The sequence below is a fragment of the Eupeodes corollae genome, chromosome 3 (genome assembly GCF_945859685.1).
Source record: "Eupeodes corollae chromosome 3, idEupCoro1.1, whole genome shotgun sequence".
Taxonomy (NCBI): domain Eukaryota; kingdom Metazoa; phylum Arthropoda; class Insecta; order Diptera; family Syrphidae; genus Eupeodes; species Eupeodes corollae.
Genome location: NC_079149.1, coordinates 63,872,833 through 63,887,123, shown reverse-complemented (window position 1 = coordinate 63,887,123; position 14,291 = coordinate 63,872,833). Strand labels below are relative to the sequence as shown.

The 14,291-nt window shown below is 33.2% G+C and overlaps 1 protein-coding gene across 1 annotated transcript; it reads right to left on the bottom strand.

Annotated features, from left to right (window-relative positions):
* Positions 1–4,000: 4,000 nt before the first annotated feature.
* LOC129951779 (dnaJ homolog subfamily C member 11) lies at positions 4,001–12,371 on the bottom strand. The gene is made up of 7 exons (XM_056064095.1): positions 12,143–12,371; positions 11,712–12,076; positions 11,438–11,649; positions 11,082–11,379; positions 4,919–5,035; positions 4,439–4,850; positions 4,001–4,377 (listed from the first exon to the last, which is right to left on the bottom strand). Exons 1-7 carry the CDS (start codon positions 12,212–12,214, stop codon positions 4,243–4,245), a joined length of 1,611 nt encoding a protein of 536 aa, XP_055920070.1. The 5' UTR covers positions 12,215–12,371; the 3' UTR covers positions 4,001–4,242.
* Between the last annotated feature and the right edge of the window lie 1,920 nt (positions 12,372–14,291).

Genomic DNA, 14,291 nt, shown 5'->3' with positions numbered 1-14,291 from the left:
GCTGCATATAGTTTTAAGAATTGAAAATAACAAACACATGGTACGAAACTTCATATAATTAAAAAATGACATGCCTTATACATTTTCTTCCAAATGTGAAATATGGTCGAATCTCCTCAGATTGTAAATAAAGCGCAGAGCACTGTTGAATGCTACTTGAAGTTTTCTCTTGCTTTCAGTATCACAGTTATAAAATATTTCACAACCATACACGAGAACTGATATAACCAAAGTCTTAACGAGAACTAATATTATCTTTGGTGGTGTACACTTTTGAGCTGTCCATAAAGTTCGAAGAACCCCATATGTTTTAACCACAACTTCATTAATATAGTCATTCCATGTCAAAGTTCGGTTGAATACCAACCCTAAGTTCTTTGACTTATCCACGAATTCAATTTTGAAGAACCAAGCATTATTGAGTTAAAATAAGACAGATCTAGTTTCTTCTTCGAGATAACAAGGCATTTACATTTCTTCGGATTGAGCGAGAGACCATTGTTTACCAACCACCTCATAATTCTTTGGAGATCATCGTTCAGATCATTGGCGGCTTTTATAGACTTGAATATCATCAGCATACAAATGCTTCGATGAATTCAAGATTGTATGTTGTATGTCATTTATGTATATAAAAAACAACAAAGGGCCGATCCTTGGGGAACGCCTCGTAGCACAGGAAAAAAATTTGATAAGGCAGTCTCTAAGAAGACAGCCTGTTTTCTATTACTAAGATACGATGAAAACAATTTTACACCAGAAAAAGACATATTGAAACGGTAGCTCATCTTATCAATAAGAATAGAGTGGTCAACCATATCAAATGGCTTGTAGAAGTCCAGTAAGACAAGAAAAGTAACCTGGTCTTCATCTAGTTGCGCTCTTATGTCTTCAACTACTTTCAAAATTGATGTGGTACAGCTATGTTTGGCACGAAAACCAGACTGAACTGAGACGAAAAGATCATTACGTACGAGATAATCATTAACTTGCTTATGCATAATTCGTTCGCAGATTTTGGACAAATAGGGAAGAATTGAAATCGGCCTAAATTCCTCACCCGATGAATTTTTAGGTATTGGAATAATTTTTGCATTTTTCCACTGACAAGGAAAATCACAGCTCAAAAAGATTGTATTGATAAGGTGAGTTATATACGTAAGCAAAAACGGTAGTATAGCTTTTATGAAAACCGTGTGTATTCCATCTATACCAACTGCATTAGAGCTAATGGATAGAAAGCTTTCCACGACTTCGTGCTTTATATTCTTTCAAAGAAAAACGGTGTTTCAGTGGTGTCTACAGTGCTATTAAACGGGACTCTATTACCATAGGTGATATTAGTATCTGGAATCGATAAGAAATTTAAGTTTAGTTCATTTACATCAATATCACTTTTTCACTTCAATTTCTGCTTGCCTACTCCTAATTCCCGAAGATTATTCCACATCTTTCGCCCATATACATTAGTTTTAAGCTTATTAGAATAACACTTTGTTTTAGCTATTTTTATCTCACGAACAAATTCTTTTCGTTTATTTTTGTAAGCTTGAAGGTAAGCTTGGACGTACACAGCCATAGTACGCCCAATCTTAACATATGGTTCGATTGTGTGGTGGCCTGCTCTTAGCAAAGCCTATAATATTAATAAGCTAAAGAAGGTTCAGAGCACAGCTTGCGTGGGCACCACAGGGGCCATGTGTACTTGCCCAACGGACGCCTTAAACGTTATTTTGGATCTTCTACCAATGATGACATCGTGTCGATAGCTTTCGACACAACCATCTTTACTGACGGCACAAAGATGGAGTGTGGAGTTGGTTCTGGGATCTTTTCTGAGTCCCTAAATCTAGCTAAATCCTTTAGCCTTCATGACTTTGCTAGCGTTTTTCAGGCTGAACTGCTGGCAATAAGTGAGGCATGTAAGATACTTTAACAAAGCCCAAACCACAACCGAAATTCGGCTATCTTCATAGGCAGTCAGGCAGCTGTCAAAGCCATTAACTCGGCCACATCCTCATCTAAATTGGTCCAGCAATATCACGATGATCTTGCGAGCCTGAATATTAACCTCGGTGTCACCCTGATCTTGGTTCCGGGCCATAGTGGTATCTTGGGAAATGAACGGGCTGACGACAATGTATGGCCAGTGCTTTGTATAGTGTGGCATTAGTTGTTAAATACGGTGATAGTAGTGTTGTCCATAGTTAAATTTTTCGTACTTTTTGTGCAATTTTTAATCATGTTTTTTTTTTTTTAATATAAAATACTAAACAAAATCCCCTGAAGAAGTTGGAAAACAACTGGCGAAACATAGGGTAAAACCAAGATGGATTAGTTTTATTTTATTATTAATCGCATTTAACTGATTGATCATCAAAGCCCAAGAAACAAAAAATAAATCTCACAAATTAAACATAATATGATCAAGTTCCCATTAAACAAGTTTATGTTCAAGAAAATTTAAATTTTTTTATTAATTTCATCGTAAAAAAACCCACCACCAAATTATATTATATGGAAAGTCTTTTGTACACATCTCGATGTTTTGTCTGCCAAACGAAATTATAAGAAGTCGATACCTCTGCTGGTTCTTGAGATATGGCCGATAAAAATAAGTCCCGGACTTACGGATATGTCTTTAGAAATTGTCCTCTTCTTGCCTTATTAACGTTATTTGTTTTAGTTATCACAAAATAATCATTCAAAAGTAACGATTACTTCAGAAAAAGTAACGACTACCTAGAAGTAACTAAAAAAATATCCTGTTACTTCTTTTGTTCCAACTAACTTTCCAGTCAACTCTTCAATACAGTTGCCTTAATCGAAAGCCAATTCTTTGACAGCTGGCCAATCAGATACTAGATACTTGCCTTACTTTCAAGTTCCTTTTGTAGTCTGATCCCACACATTTTTAGTAATAACTTAGTTATTAGTTGTCAAATGTCAAAAAAATGACAGCTTCATAAGTGAGCACTATTCAAAATTGAATATTTTATTGGAAAACCTTATCATTTTTATAGTTGCACCTTGTTTGAAGCTCGGTTATTAACCTACATATAGTAAGTAATCGGTATCGTACGCGTTGATATAAAAATATAAATTACTGAGCCAAAAATCAAATATTGAACTATGATGACTCATTATTGGATTGATTAAAATATATTTGAATTTAAAGTTAATTAATAAATTGATCCAAAAACATATTATAAGAAACATAAATTTTTAATGTTTGGTATCAAAATCAAAATAAGGAATTAAGAAATTTTCTTACTTACAAACAAACCCAGACACTAACTAAGTCCAATTTACTTTGTTCTTCGAAAGAAAGCACTTTAGGTTAAAGTTTACGATTGAAAGTAAAACTGACCGGTGTACATACATATTATAAAGAAAATGAAAAGCCTTCAGTGGAACAGTTTGGTCTGAACTATAAAATCAAAAGTCAGCTTTCCAGTTAAATAGATTTCATCATTAAGACCATTACTAAGACTTAAAGTAGGAGTGCAGTAGTCAGTGCCTACCGAGATTATATCTGAGGGAATCAATTTCGTTGTGTTGCTGTGACCATAAAGTTTTGACTACCAGCTGTTTGATTCCTTCAGCCTAATAGCGCTGCAGGAAACTATGTATTTAATAAAAAGGTCGATTGGTAGAACATCCAAAATAACGTTTAATGCGTCCGTGGGCCACGCAAGCTGTTCTCTGAACCTTCTTTAGCTTATCAATATTATAGGCTTTGCTTAGAGTTAGAGTTAATAATTTTTATCTGAGTGTCTTCTTTTATTTTTTGTAATAAACAAAACAAGTATTTGTTCTCGAACAGATTTTATTTCATCTCCAAAAACAGTATCCCGCTCTAAATGAAACAAAACATGTGCTCTTATCAATAAATAATGTTAACAAAAACAATAATTGAAATTTAAATGATTTAAGTGAACTTTAAAATAAACAGGTTCGCTCTTCGCAGCTCCTTTTAAGACCTTAATACATCATCAGATTCATTGCGCAAAGTACCAAACCAATGGAACGATGCATTTTTTATTTTCAAGTGTTTTATAATATAGCTAACTCAGCTGTATTCACGAAAAGTGAATGCGGGCGTTAGAATTTAGAACTCCTTCAGGTAATACAAATTTAGGCTAAAAAATTACTATTTATAGATAGCTAATTAATAACACTTATAGGCGAAAGCTTTTATCTCCGGTCAGATTAATATCGTCAATTTGATTTCTAGGACAATTATTCTAATAAGGGTAGTCGAACAACTTCGGTGTCTTTGACGAGTATTGTACGTGGCTGATTCTTGTAAGAATACTCAATATGCAGTGATTTTTCTTCGCCAATACAAGGATCATAAAAACCAGGAAGTTCACTCTATGGAATAAAGAATTTATTTAATTTTAATTGCTACATGAATCCACATCTCAGAAATTACCTTTGTTGAATTGTACAAAAGCAATGTACTGGTATTTACTAAACATTGCACTGGTATCGTTACATCAATTCTCGACTCATCTTCCTCCTTGTCAAATGCACCATAAACAGCTTTAAGAATGATAAGGCCTTGTCTTTCGTTTTCTTCCAAAACAATTCGTTCATACGTGTGTGTCATTAGTTCGACAGCCGCTCGAGCTTCTTCTTTCTTTAGTGCAAGCCTATGTTCATTGTTTTTTTTAGATTTTTGAATTTCTATACTCTTCCGCTCTTGATTCATTGGATCTATAATTGTTTTTTTGACTAATAACCACGTAATAACAGGTGCAATAGTAGCATAGAAAATAGCAGCGGGAACGATTTCATCGCTTAAATGAATTGGAAAAACGTAAGTTTGATTTGAGCGAATGAGCCTGTAGGTTAAAAATTCGAATAGTTTTAAATTTTTATTTTCTAATTAAACTATTTAATAATACGTTACTTTAGCCTCAAAAAAACTCCAGTCGGCCTACCCACTGAGACTGTGGCAACAACTGAACTGTACTTTGAAACTTTCTTTTCTGCGCCACACTCTGTTAGGAAGCCAAATGTACCAGCCCTGTTGTTAAAGAAAAACATGGTTCCGATATTATAATTTTGCAATATTATTGTTTAAATTTTATTGGAAAAATAAATTTTTACAAGAGAATATAAGATGCAACATAGTTTTAGCCTATTAAGAAAAAGTCCATCGCTCCTATCAACAACTAACTTTGGAGAAATGCACAGTTATCGCTATAGTTAAAAGGCTATTGATTTTTTTACGATTATAAGTTAGGTTTTCCTTTTTTTTATATTTTCAAATAACTTTTACTTTATAGACACAATACGAACCAGTAAACACTTTCATTGTTTCAAAATTTAATATTTTTCAGATTTTAAGTGCAGATTTTTTAACATACATTTTTGTACTTACATATAACTTAAAAGTTATTTGTTACTTTATCATTTATAGCACCCGAGTTCAGACATTATTTTTTTGTTCAATTTTATATTTCCTTAAAACAATTGGTTGCTTAAGGTGTTTTTGTAGACCATAAAGTTTAAATTTTAATATATGTATGTACATACAGTTGCTCCCAAAATTGAGTATACACTCAATTAGGAGTTAGTTATTTGTTACTTTTCATTTTAAGATGGAATGTTTTTGGAAAATTCTTTTTAATTTCTGTTTTTTATTATTTTTTTTTCTTACGAATACATAAAAAAACATTACTTAAACAATAAACAAAAGGTAATATTTATCAATTATCTCAACATTGCACAAAATGTTCGTAGACTTTGTATTTATGGCTTCTAAAATCAAGTTTTCAAAAAATGTACCGTTATATTTTAAAGGTCGCAGAAATAATTTTCGCTTCAATATTCACTTCCTCATTATTTATGGAAATGGCAGAGAAAAGAAAAGAAACCGACATTGCTACAAGACAATTCATTTTAAAACTACATTCAAACAATAAATCTTTACGTGAAATTGGCCAAATCGTCGGTCGAACACATTCAAAGGTCCAAAAAATACTTAATAAATATCAATATGAAGGTACGATCCTAAACAAACCTGAAAGAGGACAAACAAAAATCTTTTCTCAGCAAGATAAACGAGTAATTTCAAGGAAATTTAAAGTAAACCATAAAAAAAACGAGTATACATGGTGGCAATTATTGAAAGACCAGTTTCAACCGAAACTATTAGTCGCGTTCTTCTAAAGAATGATTTTTAACGAGAGTTGCTCGGAAAAAACTTCTTATTTCCAAAATTAATAAGCGAAGACGTCTTGAGTTCGCTAAAAAGCACCTCAACAAACCCCAAAGTTTCTGAAATGATATTTTGTTCTCGGACGAGACCAAAATTAACTTATTTGAGTCTGACGGAAAGCAAATTGTTTCGAGAAAGCCTATGACTCAATTCAAGGCAGAGAATTTGCTTGCCACTGTTAAGCATGTGGGAGGAAATGTTATGTTATGGGGGTCAATGGTGGCAAATGGGACTGGGAATTTTGAATTTATTGACACAATCATGGACAAGTGGGAATTTGAAATATTTGACAGTCTGCAAAATAACTGAATTTATCAGCTATCAACTATTTAAAACACACATCATTTGTTGTGAAGGAATGGTTGCTGTATAATGCCAGAAACCAGCTCAAGACTCCACCTCAGTCACCGAACCTCAATCCCATCGAGAATTTGTGGGAACAAATAAAGCGAAGGTTGCAGTATTGCAACCCAACCAACAAAAGTCAATTCAAAGCGAAGATGACGGAATTTTGGGAAAATATACCCCCGTCTTTTATTACACAATCGTTTAATCAATACTGCCGCGACTATTAGGTGTGATTATGGCTAAAGTTGGCCCTACAAAATATTAAAATTTTAATTTGACCACTAATTAACATTTGTGTATGCTTCGAATTTCAAGTGTACGCTTAATTTTGTACCATGCCTTTGATGATTATTTTAGTTTTTTAATTTAAATTATTTATGTTAATTGTTTTTGTTGTTTTTCCTCTTGTGCATTTAACTTAAAATATTTAATAAAAGAAAATTGAAAACAAAATTCCAAAAATGTAGCATTTTAATAATTTAATACAGCAATTTTGGAAGTAACTGTATATACATGCATACAGTGCTCAAAGTAAAACTGGTATAACACCCCTAACTTTTGTTTTTCACCAATTACTTATTTTGGGTGTTATCAAGTCTATTACAACCGTTTTTATTTTTTAACACGTTACTTAAAATATTTAAATTAAGACGAAAGTACCACAACGCAAAGTAGTTTAAAGTTAACTTTTATTAAAAACAAATTATAATTCACATCAAAGCTAAACTCGCACAACATACATTTTCTATAAAAAAAAGAACAAAAGAGGCTGGGATGCGACCCACACTAATAACTTCCTATCCCGTCTGTCGATTTGTCTCGCTTAAAAGTTTCTAGGTTTTCGTGTTGGGTTAAAAAATTTGTCAGTTGAATTATTCTTCAAAAATTTAAAATAACCAACAATATTTACGTATAAAGATTTTTAGTCGAAATATGAAGATATCAAGAACCAAACCACAATTTTTACCAAATGTGCGTAATATTTTTTTATGAAAAAAACAGACTGTTTGATTTTTTATAAAAAAACTACTGAACATCGAAAACAATATTTTCTGTAAAATTTAAAAAGTTTGAAGACAATATTTTTTAATTTTTGAAAAGCTATTTGAGTCGAAAGTAAATTTTGTTTAGGTTTTTATATTTTTTTTAAAACTGTCAATTAAATTTTCTCAAAATTTTTCTAATATTCCTTATATGGAAGGTTACTTGGAAGCCATAAAATAATCTCAAATTTTTAAAAAGATATTTGAATTAAAAATCAATTTTTACGAACTTTTGTTAATTTTTTGTAAAAATCTTTCAATTCGATTTTTCTCAAAATTTTTCCAAATGTTGACAACAATATTTTTTAAAAGATAAAAGTAGTTCAAAGCCAATATCTCAAATTTTTAAAAAGATATTTAAGTCGATTTTTCTCAAAATTTTACCGAATGTTGAAAAAAAATATTTCTTACAAGATAAAATAATTTTGAAGCCATAATCTCAAGTTTTTGAAAAGATATTTGAGTCGATTTTTACAAACTTTGAGTAATGTTTTTTATAGGTTTTCATTTTTTATAAAAAAAACTGTCAAAATTTTACCAGATGTTTAAAACCTTATTTTTCATTGCAAAAATTGTTTTGGGGATGAAATCATTTTTTATTCGTAAAATTTTCAAGGTGACAAATTTTTTTTCTCAGTTTTTTTTTTTGATTTATAAAAAACTGTTAATTGGATTTCTTTCCAAAAAAATTTATTCAAGTCTCTAGCGTCATTGGTTCGTGAGATATTTAGGGTTTACCAAAATGTTCACCTTTTTTTAAACTGCTATGGTAACAAAAACCACTCGTGCAATTTTCTTGAGAGCCCTTTTTGCATCTTTCTGCATTATTATGTGTATAACAAAATTTATTTGAAGTCGATATCTCTTCTGGTTCTTGAGCTATGGACGACGAAAAAACGTCGCGAACGTACGGACGCATGAACGTACGTACAAACGCACGCACAGACATCTTTCTAAAAATCATTTATTTTGACTCTAGGGACCTTGAACCGTAGAGAAATGTCAACATTTCACAAATCGGACCCATTACAATGGGCAGCCTACATAAGGGACTGGAAAGCTAGGCAAGTTTCTATTATCTGATTGGCCATCTGCAAAAAATTACCTTCCAATTAACGCAACTTTAATGGAAAGTTTACTAGAAAGTTAGTCACGAAAAATTTCCTAACTATTAAGTCAAGACTACTTCTATCAAAATGACAGTTGATTATGTTTTTTGTTTCAACTTAACGCTGAACTTTATTACTCTACGATTTATTTTTCTTCTGCACAACTTCATTTAAAAAAAAAGCCTTGCCCTCAACCCTTTAAAACCCCAGACGATAACTTTTACTAAAAAACGAATCGTTAGTGTAATTGATTACTGTATATCACAGCAAAAACTCCGTCGCGTCTCCACATTTTAAGATTTAGGTGTTCATTCCTGTTCCAACCTAGAGTTTACACATCACATTAATTTTATTGTTAATAAGACAAGTTCTATGCTTGGTTTTATAAAACGCTGGGCAAAGGAGTTCAATGATCCCCATGATACTTTTTCTTTGATTAGTTGCCATGTTAGTCCTCATCTTGAATATGCTTCGCAGGTATGGACTCCCTATTACGAAATTCATAGGAAACGTATTGAATCAATTTAACATAATTTCATTCTCTTTGCCCCAGAGGGTTTTCCTTGGGATGATCCTTATAATCTGCCTCCCTATGAACATCGTATTCTACTTCTCCAAATGCAATCTCTCCATCATAAAGGCGTGTTAATAATGACTTAGTATTCTTTGGTGAAATTGATGCACCTTATTTGCTATCTTGTGTACATTTGAACTACCGAGGCGGAACTCATCACCAGCGTACATTTAAATTTATACATATTGACTTCCATAGAACTAACTATGGGAAAAATGAAGCTTTTAGCCGAATGACCATTTTATAAAACTTAAACTGTTCATCGATAGATTTAAATTTAAATAACGTGGGATTAAAATAATTGTTTAGAACCAGTGCTCCACTATCGTATACGTCTTTATTTTATTTAGTGTTGTTCTGTGTTAATTCATGTTAAATGTTAATTATGTTTTGTATTTTGTGTGTGTGTTAGGCTTTAATTGTATTTTTATCTTACTAACAACTAACACATGGACTTATGATGAGCCTCTGATCGCGGTTGGAAGCTTGCTATAAGCTTACTACTTTCTGAAATTCTGAAGTGTAAAAAAAAACGTTTTCTGTAAAAGAGTTAATTGTCAATTTGGAAAAGAAATAACTAATATTTCTTTACAACACAAAATACAAATCGTGATGGACGTGAAGCTTGCCTGAGGAGTGTTTTGTAGACAATATTTTGTTGGTACTTTTTGTACTATGAACTTAAAGTAGAGGTTTGTGAAGTAAATTTCTGAATGTGAAATTCTTGATACTTGAAAAACTAACTAGTTGTCTTGGTCAAAATGTACGTTCAAAGAATGAAGTTGACTGCAAATGAAGTCCCTTATGTAGCCTGAACCTGTCCAATAACTTCCTATGGGAAGTAAATAAAATGAACCAAAACAATTATTTAATACTAAGTGTGAAGTCCCTTACTGTCTTCGACGACCTTTAACATATTTTGAAAAGACCTTTTAAGTTGTTCGAGCTAAGAGGGATGTGTTTTTTCCACTCTTTCAGCAGCACTATTTTAAGAACATTTTTATTGTAAACATGAGATAATCTTAGCTGGTCTTCCAAATAACTCCATACAAGTTTTAAGGTATGTGTTGGCCCTTCAATCAAATTTAAATTCCATACTTCTGAAGCTGCCACAACCCCATACTATGACCGATCTTAAATTTTTTTCTTTGAGCTCTTCATTCGGCTTACGACAAAAATTAACTTTGGCATTTAAGCCAAGAAGGTCTTATTGATGGTCGCATGGTATTTCCATGCTTAAAATGCATTATTACTAAATTTTGTCTACCCAAATATTTTATGTTTGACAACAAAAAAAACTCAGGGTAGTGACGGCTTAAATAACAAAACTTAATTTGACTTATATTGATATTAAATTAAAAAAAGAGTTGTACGAGTTTAACTTTGTGTTTTTTGACTATTGTGAATACAAATTGGATGTGATAAAAATAATAAAAACAACATTCCCAACTTTTAACTTTCTTAAAGTTTGGAGAAATCGGTAAATAAAAAGAGTAGCAAATGGATCTACATTGCCTTACGCTTGTAAGACAAATCTCTGCATTAGTTGGCATAACCAATCGAGCTAGAGCTTAAGTGTAGATTGATTTGCTCACGAACTTGGAATCTCTGACAAATATTTTCTACATATACAAAAATTATGCACCTTGCTGCATGTTCTAAACATAATTGTAAGAAAGCAGCTCATTGTGAAGAATTCATACTAGAATCACTTAAATTAATTTAGTAAAGTGTAAATTTAAATTTGTGAAAAAATAAACTTATACTGTACTTACTTTACAGCCACTTTTAATTTAAGCTCATACTGAACCAATTTCCTGGTATACGATGCCGATAAGTAGCAATGTGGAACACCAATCGTCACAGACGTATTCCATGCATGCTTCTCATTCTGACTTTCAATCGAGGTTGACATCGATGACTGGGTACTTGCATTATATGTTAAGTAACCGATAGTGTGTTTGTCTAGTTGAACTGCCAAAGTGCTAACAAACGTAGGAATAGCACCACTCTCTTGAAAATTCAACGATAAACCTCCATTGCAGAATATTTTTTGACTTAAATTCCTTGATCCTGATTTTAAGAAGGAAAAGCATTAAAACTTTCTTCCATTTGCAATCATATATTTTACCTTTGAATCCAACCATCGGCCCGTTTCCAGCGCCCAGGTCAAGTTCTAGCCAACCTTTATTGATTAGTCTGCGTCCGGATATGAGAAAATTTCCACTTCCGATGCCGTTTGATGAGTGTAAGTTTCCAGACATTGTAACAGTATCCTTCAAGGTGATAGGCGCTTCAATTGATTGGGAAATGCTCATGGACGAAACTTCAATCTTTGGAATCCTTTAAAAAGAGGACTAATTTAAGGACAATTGTTGTTGAGTGTTTTGTTACTAGTTTCATACTCATCATCGTCATAAGGCGCAAACAGTTCTGTTGCATTCACATTGATAGTAATGTTACCCCTAGGATTTGTGCGCTGCAACAATTTTCGTTCTTCTTGGGCCCTAGCTAGACTCTCGTATTCTTCCCTGATTTCGGCTGGAGTTTTTGTTCGATGAACAATTTCCCAACCATCAGTCTTTAGACCCTTTTCCCCAACGCAGTCATATATTGCACGTTTATGCGGGTCAGAGAGGACTTCGTAGGCCCGTTTTGTGCGGTTGAACAACGTTTCAGCTTTGTGTTTACTATTGGGGTCCACATGCTTGTCCGGATGATAGATTCGACTAAGTTTTCTGTAAGCAACATTAATTTGCTCACTTGTGGCCTAGATGCAAAACAAATAAAGTTAAATTATTATTGCAATAAGCCGACTACTACTATTAGGAGTTACATTTTTTGGAAGATTCAAAAAGGCATAATAGTTCTCCTCCGCTTCCTGGGTGGCTTCATCATCATCGCTCATTGTGTTCGGATTAATTAAAGCTAATTGATTTTTGGTTGGTTAGTTTCAAAATTTACAATTTTTTTAACTCATTCGAATGGAAGTGGAATTTTGTAAGTTTATAACCTTAATAATAGTGCTCTACTTCGTAACAAGACAAGATTATTGCTCAGACTTCAAATTTTTATTTTTAGTACATGAACGGATGACAGATGACATTCTTTTTTTTGTATTTTTATTTTCTGAACTGGCTGTCAGTGTCAGGAACTTTTGTTTAATCCTGTGTTCACATGATCTATTTTTTCAGTTCAACATCCAAAATGAAATTTTCCAAAAATTTTATAAAATTACGAAACTGATATGCAGAAAAAGAAGGAAGAAAATGGTAACCCCGTATAATAAAAGTTGACAATGACAATGAATTTGTTTCTTTGAATTTTGTATGAAATAGTTACATAGTTGTTAGAAGTGGTGGGATATGATTGTGTAAACTTGGTTCGTTGGGTCGGACTTGTTGATTTTTAACTTGATGAAATTCCAAATGAATTAACAAAGCCAATTTCAGTGTCCCAAAAAACGGTCGATTTTTGTACGGCTTTGGTCAATTTGGCTCTTTAGCTCTGTCGTATGTGGCTAGCTTAGTATTCATTATTTAAAAAAAATCAGTAAAAACTTTGAAACATCGTCTGGACCAGCCGATTTTTTGGAGTTCAAGTTTTTAATAATTAAAGCAACCTCGTCAACAGATGATTGAGAGCAGAATTATTTGGATCGAACACAAATATTTTGTCTGGCAAGGCATTTTTAGCATCTTTTATTTTATTTTGAACTGTTTTAATGAGTTCCTCGAGCCTTTTCTTTAATTGATCATTAATCCAATTGGCCACTTTTTCCTTAATAATTTGTCTAAGAAGTGAGATTTTGTTTGACAATTTTCTCTGTATTCGTCATTGGTTCTATTGTAATTGTTATGGTAAATTTTGTTTAACTTTTTTTGCCATTTGTGTTTATGTGAAAAGAGAATTTTAATGTTTTCAGGTAATGCAGCATACTTTTTGAAATATGGTGTTACTTTGTTTGAATTCTACCGCCGACAGAAGAGAAAGGTTGAAGTACCTAATGTAGGTAGGTAGAAATGGTGATCTCAAGGCAACCTAGCCTGAGATCCAATTATCGCTGTAGTGCGCCGTTTTTATGCCAAAAACTCGTTTGACCTTTGATTGAAAGGGATAGATTGATAGAGAAGCTTCATAGCGATTATATTAGAGCCATTTTGTCGCATTGAAAAAAGATTAGGTCTCTAATCTTTGTCTCAGATAGCTCATCAAGTTCTTGAAAGAATGCTTTTCCAAAGCATTTCATTCTGGTGTTTGCCAAAGCAGGACATTTGCAGAGGAAATGGATTATGGTTTCACTTTCTCTTTGGTCACTACAGCTGCGGGAAAAGGTGTTGTAAGAGATACCCAACTTCTCTGCATGAACTCCTATAGGCCAATGTCCGGTATAAACCGCAACAATCCTGGCTATGTCTTGCCTTGGCCTGCATAGAAGATCGTTCGTACGGGTTTTGTTATAGGTGGGCCATATCTTCCTAGATATAATGCAGTTGGGTAAATTGCTCCACCTTCGGTTTGATTCAGTTTGGTAGATAAAAAAGATTTTACCCTTCATAGCACCAAGAGCAATGTTAACCATTTCCGCAAGTGAGCTATGAACGGCCGATCCTTGCCTGGCTAGATCGTCAGCCCGTTTATTTCCCACGATACCATTATGGCCCGGAACCCAGATCAGGGGGACACCGAGGTTAATATTCAGGTTCGCAAGCTCATCGCGACATTGCTGGACCAATTTAGATGAGGATATGGCCGAGTTAATGGCTTTGACAGCTGCCTGACTGTCTGTAAGGATAGCCACATTTCGGTTTTGGTTTGGGTTTTGTTTAAGTATCTTACATGCCTCCCTTATTGCCAGCAGTTCAGCTTGAAAAACGCTAGCAAAGTCAGGAAGCCTAAAGGATTTGGCTACATTTAGGGACTCAGAAAAGATCCTAGAACCAACTCCGCACTCCATCTTTGAGCCGTCAGTAAAGATGGTTGTG

Excerpts from the sequence above, each read along its gene's own strand:
- LOC129951779 (XM_056064095.1), bottom strand. The coding sequence starts at position 12,214 with ATGAGCGATGATGATGAAGCCACCCAGGAAGCGGAGGAGAACTATTAT. Across the intron at positions 11,380-11,437 it reads GCCGATGGTTGGATTCAAAG|GATCAAGGAATTTAAGTCAA; the intron begins GTAAAATATATG and ends TCTTAAAATCAG. Across the intron at positions 4,851-4,918 it reads GGAGTTTTTTTGAGGCTAAA|GCTCATTCGCTCAAATCAAA; the intron begins GTAACGTATTAT and ends TTTAACCTACAG.